The 12881-nt window shown below is 46.2% G+C and overlaps 1 protein-coding gene across 2 annotated transcripts in view; it reads right to left on the bottom strand.

Annotated features, from left to right (window-relative positions):
* The window catches only part of MAPK11 (mitogen-activated protein kinase 11), a 31511-nt gene extending 21104 nt beyond the window's left edge, over positions 1–10407 (bottom strand). The window contains exon 1 of one of the 2 annotated variants that reach the window (XM_075428381.1): positions 10171–10407. In XM_075428381.1, the coding sequence (XP_075284496.1) occupies positions 10171–10283 (113 nt within the window). In that variant the 5' untranslated portion in view covers positions 10284–10407. Of the gene's footprint in view, positions 1–9613; positions 9855–10170 lie in introns of those variants that run through there. The other variant, XM_075428380.1, reaches the window with a different exon arrangement.
* Between the last annotated feature and the right edge of the window lie 2474 nt (positions 10408–12881).

Genomic DNA, 12881 nt, shown 5'->3' with positions numbered 1-12881 from the left:
ATTTAATTTGATGTAGGCAGTTAAAATAAGTGACTTTTAATGGCACATTTTCAGTATTTCTTGCATTACCATATAGCAATATGCTTACATGCCTCGACAGTATATGGGAACACCACTTTTACACAGTTTCTACCATAATTCTTCTATTTTTTCATTTTTACCAGAAACAACTTTGTAACAATCTTAGCAATAGCTTTTTCAGATACGATCGTTCTTGACCCAGAACTCTTTGCAGTTATGACACATTTTTTGCTGTCTGTCCTTTCCAAGATCAAGGATAAAAAGCCATTATTCTGCTTACAGGGACAGCATCATTTTCACACAGATTAGAGACTTTTGCTTAGTGTGATTTTCAATCATTGCTTAAATTAGACCTACCTTTTCAGTGTTGTCAGCTCTAATATTTAATAATTCTATTGAAGTTCTACTAGATTAAATACGAATCTCTATTTATATGCACATTTTCCCAGCTCTAAGGTTTCCGAGAAAAGTTTGAACATAGGAAGCTAACGCAGTCCAAAAACTCAGGAGACAAAAAGTGCAGGATATTACTGGCTTCATGCTAACTTCAGGACTTTCAATGGGGCATGGATTCGTAGTAGCTGATATTTATAAACATGGCCGTACACACAGTCATCTCCCTAGTATCCAGGGCCAGTTTGTGCTCTGTGGCTGCAAAGCAGCCATACTGGACAGACAAGCCACGCGTGTGTGCAGCCTGCTCAGACCCCGCAGGGCTTTTGGCATCAGGAGCACACTACTCAGCTATGGCTACTCAGCCTTCACGATGATCAAATTTGCTTCAACAGCTGGAGGGCTGCTTGCGGGAGCCCGATCTAACAAACCACCCATGGAGCCAACTCGTACCCCATTTAGTAAACTCCAGTATCCAGTGCAGGAAGGACTGCTCCCAGGATCAGCTGGTCCCCTTGGACTGCAGCTGGCCCCTGAACTTCCTCATGCTGTGGGCTCGGAGAGTTTGGCATGGAACTACCCAAAAATGCTCAGAAAAATCTCAACTTGAGTGCAGTGCTTGGTCTACCAAGCTCTCCTCATTCCTGGAGCCAGCTGAGGTCTAGCTGACGCAGAATGAAGGCGTCACCCAAGCTGAACGTACGTGGTGCCAGTCTCGCATCTGCAGCAAACTCCCCACTTGCTGTAGGTTACCCGTGTCAGCCAGTATGCCATCCCCATCACCTCCGGTAACCACGAGGTTTTGGTTGTCTACAAAGTGTGATTTTGTGCTTGTGGAAGCGTTGTATCTGTACATCTATATATACTAATATTATATATTAGGTATACTTATAATAAGCGATTCATTTGGGGTTAAGTGCAAAAAATACAGAGAAGACTTTTTAAATTTACTTTATATAATTCAGTGTCGCAGCTTGTGAGGCTGTTACCTCTACGTCATGACAAGTTTGACAACTGGTTGGACACACTATGCCAAACTTGGAGAGACTGCTGTACACAAGCAGATCCTTAAATTTTCTCCATGTGACAATGACACCGGGTCTGGGTTTTCCCCATACGGTTCTAGGCTTCTATTTTTATTTCTTTCACTGCAGCACAACACAAGCTTCTTTCCTTCACTGGGTCACATTCCTCCAGAACATGTGAAGATTTCCCATTACATGTAAGAGTTAAGAGAAAAAACAAAGAAAAAACACAATTCACCCTCAAAGCACAGATTTACACGGGCAGAACTTTACTGATTTTCGTAAGAGAGAATGTAACATTCCCAAAACAAAATGGAAAGTACGCAGAATTTCTGCCACGTATTTAGTACAGCCACAACTTTGAGCTCTTATCCACGGACCTCAGCATCATTTCACATACCCACTGACTACTTCCATTACAGGAGACACGAACCTCCTTGCGGACAAACGTCCCCTTAATTTGTAAGATCCTGAATTCCTGAGAAAAACCAGTAACAGCAGCAGAAGGGTGTATGTGAGCAAGCATTGAGGGGAAGGAAGGGAAGAGGGGTCAACCCACAGAGAACCTAATGATTGAGGCCAGCAGCCCTTACTGCACCATGCATTGGCAAGTAAGATAGAAAAGGGGGACACACAGGAACTCTGCCCTGGGTCATTTTCTAGTGTCCAGTCATATAATCTGTATTCCTCACAACTGCAGTGAATCATGACAATCCTTTTCACATTTCTCTTAAATGTCATGTAAGTGAACGAAAGTCATCACGAGTAACACAGATGTTGTTCTTTGTCTGCAAAGTTCAGTTTGTGAGCTTTGTCTTCTGGATCTTCTCCAGGATCTTGTAATTATTTTTTAAAATACAACTTTTTTTTTTAATATAAATACAGCTACTTTTAATTGAGATGTAGAATAGTCTTGAGAAAAGCACACACAGCATCTATTCCATACCAGAAAATGGATAATAGCAGCTATTGGCAGTGCAGCAAGAGAACAACAGAAAAAGGCCACCCACAGTAAGCTTAAGTTAAGCAGCGAAGTAAACCCAGGAAATGGTTCGTTTGTTTCTTCTTTATAAATGTTTTGTTACTTTATGCAAGTTCAAGCTGGTGATTTCCGCCCTCTAAGAGTGAGATTTAAGGTACAGAGCGTGTGTTTGCTTACTAAACCATACAAGTAACGACATATATGTGCATCAGAAGTAAACCATAAAGAAAAATGAGACGGTAGCAAGACAAAAAGTGGGAGGATGAGTAATGGGCAGCTCTGAAACGATGTGTTAAGCTCCTCATTAGAGAAAAAAACCCCTTGCTTGACGATGACAGGTTATTGTATTGTAAAAATAGTTGGACATTATTCCAACGTACCATGCTGAGCACTAGCATCAACTGTGTTGGCTTTAGTACAATCACTGCCAATTATTTCAGATTAATTTACCACTAAATCTAAATACAATAGCACAAAGTGTCTCTTACACATGCAACATAATTGTTCCACAAGCAACAAAAATATGTATGTACTTTTAAGCAGACTGAAAAATGCTAAAAAAACAATTGCTATCCATATGTTTATGTGAATACATCAACAGTCTTCTTTCAATGTAACAACATGGTCACAAAAATGCTGTATCAGCCTCTGAATCCACAAGCTATTTTCTATTTTCTGATCTGTCTCTTATGACTCCACAGTGCCTTAAATACTCAAATAACTTTACAGAGGAGCAGTCACACTTTTCTAGGTGAAGTTACAGACAGTACAGCTTGTATCGGTGTGAGTGATGCATTTAAAATCATGCTTGTGAGAAAAACATACAGAAGGTTGGGGTCCTAAGCTGTTAGCTTCCTCAGCACATGTAACCAACTCACAGATACTAAAATAATCATGTATTTTAGATAGCCTATGAGCCCAATGTCAGCATGTAAACAAGAAAATCTGTCAGCTGCCACTAAGCCAGTACGCTGCTAATGACAAAGGTATTCTAGTCAGCATTTCACTAAAATAGACTGCCAGGAAGTTCTAAATTGTGGGCTTCCATGCTACAGCTAGAAATGCTCACGGTTAATTCAGACATAAAGTTTAACGTGAAAAATGCTGGTACTTTCAAACACATTACATAAACCTAACCAGACCAAATCTCACTTGCATTCCTGTCCTCCGTTTTCCTATTCCTCCCCCACTTCTCCTTCACATTTCCTGTTTTGTCTCTGCAATGGCCAAAATATTCAATGGTAGCAATTTGTTCCCAGGTCACGTAGGGGTTCAGAAACTCCCTCTCCCTTCCTGACTGTATTCACAGAACTAGATACTGGATTTTTGGTACCAGCTAGCTAATAGGTTCTGAAACCACAAACAGCTCCTTGGGAAGCTGCGTTGAAGCAACCAGGCCCTAAGAGTTTCAGGGCTCTGCAACAGGGACTGTGTCCCCTAGCCGACTGTAATCACCATCGCGACTGACGGCAGCAGAGGAAAGCAGTTAGTGCAGTTAGCGATGCTGCTGCTGCATCATGTGGTCAGGAAGGGGTGTATTACAACAAATGATGTTGAAGTAAGGATGGAGGAGACCCTCTGCAGAGAATTTTTATGCTGCTAATGTATTCCTGCGACCACACAGAAGGCTGTAATTCCACGATCCTTGCTGCCTTTCTGACACAACTGGCTCATCTCATGCCTCTCGTCTCTCTCCCACCCCATGACCCCTCTTTCTCTAAAAAAGATCTCTCTTAACTCCTCCTGAAAGAAAACCTGCACAGTGCAAAGTGGTCTTCCCCACTTCCTGAGCATGCCTTTTCTTCACCCTTCCTACAACTCTCTCTGCCACTCTCCTCATACACATACAGATGTTTCTCATCTGCTCTCTAACCACTCTACAGGCGTAGTGACAGCATCCTACATAGATATGTCCATCACAGCCATTCTCAGCCCTTCTCCATAAACGCCTCCTTCCTGATTCAGTCTCCTTCAATAAAAGCATTCGTAGACATTCTCATTTACAACAGGAACCTTGACTCCACTAATTACCATCCCGGTTCCCTTTCCTTTCCAAAGTCAGTAACTACAATGTTCCAACAGCTGGAAAACACGCAGGATGAAACTGGACAATGGAATGACGAGCAATCTGCATTCCATCCTAGATCTCCAATAAAATCACTCTCAAGAAACTCTCTCGTGGTGTCTCCCTGGCCAGCGCTCAGATCCATCTTCCTTCATATACCTTCCACAAAATTTCTGGAATTCTTGAACTCCCTTGGCTTTCTAGCTGCAAACCCCATTGCGTCTTCATTCCTAATAGTTATTTCACCATGTTCCTCTGAGGGTCTTTCTCACTCTGCAACATTTTTTCTTGCTTCACTTATTTTCATACCAGCAACGTTGCTGCAAAGATCCTCCTCCTAACCTGTAATGTCGACCACGCAACTCTTTTCATTTAGTTCTCCTTCCTATTAACAGCAGCCTCACTTCCAAGGCCTTGTTTTTAAGTATGGTTGTTACGTCTACTGACTCTTAAGAGGTGTCCTGCCTCTGACTGGACTCTCATATCAGCCTTCATCTCTTGACTCAGTTTTCAAGCAAGTGTTTGAATAAGCTTAGAAGGGCTCATTGTAAATATCTGCAAAACTAATGAAAGGCTTCAAAACTCTTCTTCTGAATGATACATACCAAAAATAGACAACTGCTAACAGATCTTGGACAGCAGTATTTTAACAATATTGTTTGAAATGTTTCCAACAAAATATAACCATAAACATCTGTAGGATGAAGTTCAGCCCCTGTATTTGCATTGGAAACAAAAGACCTAATCCAAAGAGGAACAGCCCAAAGGGAGTCCACTGAAATCAACCAGCTCTACACGTGCTCGGGATTCTGCCTTTAGCCTGCACAGATCTACACAGTCTCCAGTTTGCAGCTGTATTTACACACAGCAGGTGTGCGTTACTACTACTCTAAAAGATTATTTCGGTATTTACTATATAAACTAGCATGTAACGTTACAGTGAGACATATCATAACTCAAATAACCTGATCTCGTAGTTGAAAGCATATACTTCGATCCACTACAGCTAAGCAAAAGGTTTTAAATGTTGGTTTTTTTTAAAGCCATCAAGCAGAACCTTGGATGAAGGAATTTTTCTCCTTGTCAGTCAAAGACAATTTATATCAGCTTTTAAAAAACCTCACAGGCTACTAAGTTGTCTCAGCATCTTCACAGAGGTCCTCAATGCGAAAAGGACAGTATCAGCAATGTTGTGTTCCAGTCTTGCGAGCTACTGCCCTCAAAACACGTGCGAGTGACAAATCTAGCCAGAAGCACAGGACGGGGTGGATGCGGGAAAGAAGGGGTTAAACTTCAGGATTAAAGCCTTCCGCTTCAATTTTTCCAGTTGTACTTCCTCAAAGCAAAACAGAAGCCTACACACCACCCCACCTTCCCCCATTTTTACCCAAAATTAGCCAGGACAAAAACTTCATGGATCTTAAGCATGCACTTAAAAGTTAGCAGGATAGAGGGACCTGCTGCGGAGCTGCTTTCTGTAAATGACATCAGGCAGGCTTTACTTTCCCACGTTGCTTGAAGGGAGGCCCGTGCCACTACACTCTTGACTTAGCAGGCCTCTTTTTAAAAATGCACTATGTCACCGTAGTTGGTGTTAGGCATTGCATACTCTTAAAATTAAGAGAGACCAACTCCATGATGTCAGTACTACTGATGCCAACGGCCTCTGAGGAAACAGTGCAGGAGTTCCTGGCTGGGAAGAAGTTCTGGCCTCACTTGGGTTCATCTCGCAAGGTCTGTTCTTTGCAAAGAAGGCAGAACACAGAGCTTGCAATATGCTAATGGGAAACAACCTGCTGGAGAGATCAGAGAGCACGCGGCAGAAGGCTGTCTATACCTCCCAGGCAAAAACAGGACTATGAGGGTTGGAAGACAGCTTACAAAAGCTGGTATGAAAAGAGGCATACAGGCTTTAAAAAAAAAAAAAAAAAGGTAACGCAAGAATCTATCCACGTTACATAATTTGTGGTATAATAAAAAGACTTCAGAAAAAGAAGGGACGAAGCAGCTCTTTCTCCAGCAGATGGTAACACCAGCTCCCAGAGGAAAAGGCAGACAGGTACCAAACCACAGTGGACCTACCAGGGTAATGCAGCATGGAGGCAGAGATGCTGCAGGCCAGAGGTCCAGCTTATAAGCAGTATCACCAGGACAACTGACAGCCTCAAGCACAGCCAGGATTCTTACTTAAAAGGCAGTGTCACGAAGGACAAGAGTTTAAATTGTAGTTTGAACCGAGACATGAATTGTCTCTTATCTCTCGAACTGAAACAAAACGGTTGTAGATTACCCTGTGAAAGTAAATTTGCTTGCTTCTCATCTAAATCGCTGTCAGCTTAAATGCTGCATGTAAAATCAGCAATGTTTTTAAAATTCACAAGTAGCAGGGATAGCATCTGGTCTATAAAAGTCAACCAGCTCTTTGACTTCTGCGAGACGTAAATCCAGCTTTGAGGGTGGACACTGTGAAAACGCATTTTTCAAGAAAACTTTCACTGAGTTTTGGCTTGAGGAAGAGTTAAAATAATTGTCTAATACAAAAAAACCCACACAATTTGCTAAGCAAAGCTATAGCACAAAAGGAAAACAACTCCGAAAGAAACAGTTGTGCATGTAAATTTGGTATTTGCTAATATGCAAAAAAACCATGAAAAAAGAAAAATTAACCAAAATGAAGACTCCGTTGATCATTTTAAATGTAATTAAACTACCATAATTAATTGATTAAACTACCATACACATCCCTCACTTCCACAGGGTGTTAATCTTATTTCCGAAATTTTAAAAAAATCAGATCCAACAGCAGCAAGAGACAGAACATCCACCAGCTTGCATGGCTGCAGGAAAGAGCCCAGGTAAAAGGAAGCCTTCCGCAGAGCTAAAATACAAGAGTAACGCAAAATGTACTTCAAGGGTGAAGTACTTGAGGGAAAGACCTCACAGCTCTCTCTGTGGTTCACATAGATGCTGAAGTGCAACTCTGCTTGGCAGCCTGGCTGAGTAGTTCTGAGGATTTCCAAAGAGGACTGTTCTTTATGATGTGCCATTAAAAAAGTGAGAAAAGGAGTAGAGCTCTTTATGCTAAGGAAGGTTTGCTTTTTATACATATTCCACATCTAAATAAAAACCCAGAAAAACATACTGGAAAGCACTGTGCTTGATATAGATACCTCTCACAAAGGTGAATCTGTTTTAAAACAGTAATATCTATCTCCATAGCACATTTGATGCATCTGCATATAAGAAGTAATGCAAACACATAGCCTCCTGACACAAACTCTTCTGATTTTGAGCTGCAAGTAAGAAAAGGGCAAGCAGAAATTGGCTTACATGCAAATATTTACAAAATGTTTCTCAGTTATCACTTCATGTCGCACAAGTCCATTGGACGTGACTGATAATTTACCGTAAAAAAGGAAAGGGCAGGACCAGAGAAGGGTTTCACTGAGGTAGAAAAAGATCTGTTACAACAACTTTGTTCCTGTTTTAAAGGCAGTGTTTGGAGTTCAGGGCCTTGGCTTCTATTCAGCAAAGCACTTAAGAATTTGTTTAATTCCAGTGGTTTCTGTAAGACTTAAGTATGTTTTTAGGTATTTTACTGAATAGTAGTACAACTACTCAAAAACGCAATACAGCATATTACTCAAGGGAATGATTGTGTCTTGTGGGTCTCCTGGGTAAAGCATATGCACACACAGGGGAAAAAAAAAAATCAATTTCAATAGACACTAAAAATAGATGGCTTTTCTGAGAGTGGTGCAAACCTGTTCCTCGCATTCAAGCTTCTGTTTGGGTTTATAGTTCATTGATGTTAACAAGGCTATTAATATAGAGTAGTATTTTATTGCTGTAATCTGTTCTTAAATGTTTCGAGTAAACCTTTCCCACAGCATCTTCCAGTCTCCATTTTATATCCCAGTTCCTAGGCTTCTCCATTCATAAAATACTAGGATTTCCCTGGCTTTGCAGACAGAAGTACAATGAATTAACACCACTAACAGTTTTAAAAAACAAAGCACCAGCTGTGCTGCAAGTGAACCACCACATGTTTTCATTTCCTTCGCAATTTCTCAAACGTCTTGACAGCTCATTACAAAATTCAGCAGAGTACGTCTTCCCTTTAAAACTATGTCAGCATAAATAGGGAAAACAACCTGAAATGCAGGTTCAATCGGAACACAACAATAGTTGTTCTCCTACTGTATATCCAGCTCCTGGTTTGTAAAATAAAAAAGGAGAAAGTAAACTAAGATTTTACAGTCTAAATAAACTAGGTCTGGGTGAAACTATTCACATCAGATAGTCACAGGACTATACCCTTAACTACAGCGGCAGGTACCAACAGTCACACAGTATAGGCCTAGACTTCCCTGGTGCAAGTGTAAGCCTGAATTCATAAAAAAATAAAGAGAAGAATTCAGAGATACTTCACACTACTCCCGAGTGTTTCTGTTGATTGTTGGAGGTTTTTTAAATGCATATTCCTAGTTTACATGTAACTGGGGCATTTCACAGACCTAGAAAAGGAAGCAACAAACACAAAAACTCCATAAATGTTCTCTGGTATCTGACTGTGAAGACAAAAAAGCAAGTGACCATTGCACAAGTTTAGTCCACTGCAAAAAAAAAAAAAAAAAAGTTAAGTTCTATAAGAAAGCTTTTTTGTACATTTATTTCAAGGCCCTTTCTGGACGGTTCTTACCTAATGCCACTTACCCAGCTTACAAAAGAAACACGATTCTCTTGCGTAAACTCCTCAAACATAACTTACTTCCAAAAATTGATTCAAAGCTTTAATAAGCATAGAGAAATGCACATCAAATATGGAAATGATAGCCCAACCTGCACTGGGAGCTCCCGAAAGCACAAACCCGATACAGTAATTATAATAAAGCGAAGCGCTTTATCGTAAGACGTGCTAAAGCCTGTACGCAACCCTCAGCCGCCGACGCCCTCGGGCAGCGATCTGCCCTAATCCGCGATTCGCCCCGAAACCGCCGGGCCGAAGCCCCCCCACCCCCGCCGGCAGCCTGCCCGGCCCGGCCCTGCTCCAGGGCCTCTCCCGTCGCTCCCGAGCTCGGCCCCCCCGCCGTGTGCGCCCCGGCCCGGGCGGGCGGTCCCGCTCACCCCCGCGCCAAGGCGCGGACCCTCACAGCCCGGGGCCCGCCGATGACTCCTCCCGCGCCGGCAGCAGGGACGGCTCCGACAGCCGCGGCCCGCCGCCGCCTTCCCGTCCCCCTCCGGCTCGGACGCGCCATGACTGGGCAGGATTCGCGGCTGCGGGGGGACTCGCGTTCAGCCAAGCGGGGCGGCCGGAGGCGGTCCCGGCGGTTCACCCTCCCGGCTCCCGGGTGAGGCGGCCTGAGGCGGGCGGGCCGGCAGAGGCCGCCCTCCGGCGGCGGGCCCGGTTGCCCGGGTTACGGCCAGGCATGCCCCGGCCCCACGGGGCGCCGACCGGGGCGGGGAGCTCCGAGCCGCGCCCCGCAGCCCGGCTGCCCGCCGGACACGCCCCCGGCCCCGCCGCCGCCGCTCGGCTCGGCGCGCACGACCCCCGGCGCGGCTCTCCCGCCGCCCCGGCATTGTCTGTCCCCGTGGGGCGGCGGCGGCGGCGCCGGGGCTGCCCCCCCGCCCCGCTGCCGGCACCTGCCCGGCTCCCGGCCGCTCTCCCGCCGCCCCGCGCCTACCAGACGGAGCCGTAGGCGCCGGAGCCGACGGGGGTGAGGTTCTGGTAGCGCTGCGGCACCTCCCACACCGTCTTGTTCAGCTCCTGCCGGTAAAACCCGCCGCGCTCGCACATCTTCCCGGAGCCGCCGCCGGCAGCAGCAGCGGCAGCCGCCCCTCAGCCGGGGCGGGGAGCGAGGCGGGCACGGCCGGCGCCGGCGGGGAGGAGGGACCGGGAGGGGGAAGGGGAGGGGAAGGCGGGAGGCCGCGGGGGTGGGGGCAGCGCCCGGGGGCCGGGGCGAGCCCGGGCGGGGGCGAGGGGCTCCCGGCGCACAGGCCCAGGAGCCCCGGGGCCGCCTCCCGGTGTCCTCCCGCGGGGCCGCCCAGGGGTGTGGCGAGGCGGGGCGGGCCCGCTCACCGCGCCCTGCGCCCGCATCCCTCAGGCGCCGCCGGCCTTGCTGGCACCGCTCGTGTGAAGCGGCCCCTCGGCCGGCCGGACCCCCCCGGCTCGGGCTGCAGCGGCGGGGCATCGCCGCGGCCCCGCTGCCCGCCGGAGCTCCGGCCGGGTCCCGCGGATCTGCCGGGAGACCCCCCGCCCCGTCCCTAGAATTTCCCCCTAAAGCGTTGACTTCCGCAGGCGTTCAGTCATCCGAACGCCTCCGCTCTCCTCAAGGGAGACGCGAGCCCTCAGGGTGACAGAGGAAAAAGCCTGAAAACTTTAAATCCCCAAAACACGTGTTCTCCGGTTTGTTTACTACTCTTTTTTTTTTTCCCCCTTTTTCAAAATTTTTTCCTACTTTCAAAATTTTTCCTTGAAAAAGGAAAAAAATACAAAATCTCAATGGCTCATGGAATCGTTGCAGCACTACTGCAACATTACCAGTATGTTTTGCTGTGTATTATTTCCTTCTATGACTTCTTAAGCTTCCTCCAGCCCCTCCAAACGGCTTGTGTGTAGCCGGCTTGCATAGATTCCGTGTATGGAGAATGCTCCACACCTGCCTTTGAGTCAGAGGGGAAGGTAAATCCTCTCTTTTCAGAACCCTCATCTAAACGCACTGTGCTCCCATACAGAATCACAGAATCACAGCATGGCAGGGGTTGGAAGGGACCTCTGGGGATCATCTGGTCCAACCCTCCTGCCGAAGCAGGGTCACCTACAGCAGGCTGCACAGGACCGCGTCCAGGCAGGGTTTGAATATCTCCAGAGAAGGAGACTCCACAACCTCCCTGGGCAGCCTGTTCCAGTGCTCCGTCACCCTCAGAGGGAAGAAGTTCTTCCTCATGTTCAGATGGAACTTCTTGTGCTTCCATTTGTCCCCGTTGCCCCTTGTCCTGTCGCTGGGCTCCAGTGAAAAGAGTCTGTCCCCATTCTCCTGACACCCATCCTTAAGACATTTTTAGGCATTTATAAGGTCTCCTTTCAGCCTTTTCCAGGCTAAATAAGCCCAGCTCCCTCAGCCTTTCCTCACAGGAGAGATGCTCCAGTCCTCTCATCATCCTCATAGCCCATACCATGAATTGCAGTTCACTTCAACAAATGGATGCTCAGCCCGTGACAGGACATCCCTGTGAGCGTACGGAGCATGTATGCTGTTGGGAATAGTTGTAAGCATGACAAGCCAGAAGGCAAGTTTTATGGGTGCTCCAGATGCTGGATGGTTCAAGTTCCAGCTCCCAAACCCCAGCCCACATGTGTGACAGGACTTCCACATGAGGACTGCATGAGTGCACAGTGCCAGCAGCTTCGGCATTTACTCAGTGCATTTCAAATTAACAAATCTACGAATGATGCTGCTGCAGCCATTTATCTGCAGCCATCCACTCAAGGCTTTCCAAGTACTCCTAAAGCCGTAGCCTAGTTCTCACTTCTACCCTGCTCCAGTGCAACAGCCATCTCCAGTCCTCTCCAGACTGCTCCTTGGTCCCACTTGAATATCTGTGCTGAGGGCATAGCACTTCAAGGGAGTGGTGTGAAAAGTCCAAAAATACATTCATATAGCTTGTTTTTCTCAGTACTGCCATTTTGAATTTTAAAATCAGAATAACAGTGCAGTCACTCTACACCAGGCCAAGAAGAAATATTTTCCCCCCTGTCCTCCTTCCCCCCAAAGTAAGCAGGCCCCTGTGTTTCACAGTGCCGAAATGAAGCAAATAATCCTACTTGCTGACTTTTTTTTCTACTTAAGTCTCTGGAGGTCTTTTGGCCTCTGGACCTCACCCACTCACCAAGAATTAAATTATTTCTCGCTAACTGCAGCCATGATTTCTGGAAGTTGAGCCTATCCGTATCTGTCCAAGCTTCTAATCGTGCCATTTCCACAGGAGTTAATTTTCCATCTTGTTGACATTAACAGTCAATCTCAGTTTCCTGTCTTCTGTGAGCTTCTGTCAGCTATTTGCATTGCAATCAGGACTCTGGGATTGTGCTTGATTACCTTGTTTTATTGGACCGTACATATATGATGTTCTGCTCCGTGTAACGAGGGAGATATCAGAAACCGTAGAGGTTGGAGGACAGCGTGTTTGAGTTGTCTCGGAGCTAGGTAGGTTGCAGGTCTCCAGCAGCCTCCCATAAAGCAAGACCTGACAGCTGTTCCTCCCTCAGCAGCAAGGGAGGATCAGCTTGTCCATCTTCGCCAGCTCTGCCGAGGCGCATGAGGAAGAGGAAGAGCCATCTCCCTTGTCAGCCGCATTCTTGTCTTTTAGTTCCTGTTTTACAGGCTGGCCAGGT

Source organism: Opisthocomus hoazin, chromosome 8 (assembly GCF_030867145.1).
Source record: "Opisthocomus hoazin isolate bOpiHoa1 chromosome 8, bOpiHoa1.hap1, whole genome shotgun sequence".
NCBI lineage: Eukaryota > Metazoa > Chordata > Aves > Opisthocomiformes > Opisthocomidae > Opisthocomus > Opisthocomus hoazin.
This window is presented reverse-complemented; position numbering and strand designations above follow the sequence as displayed.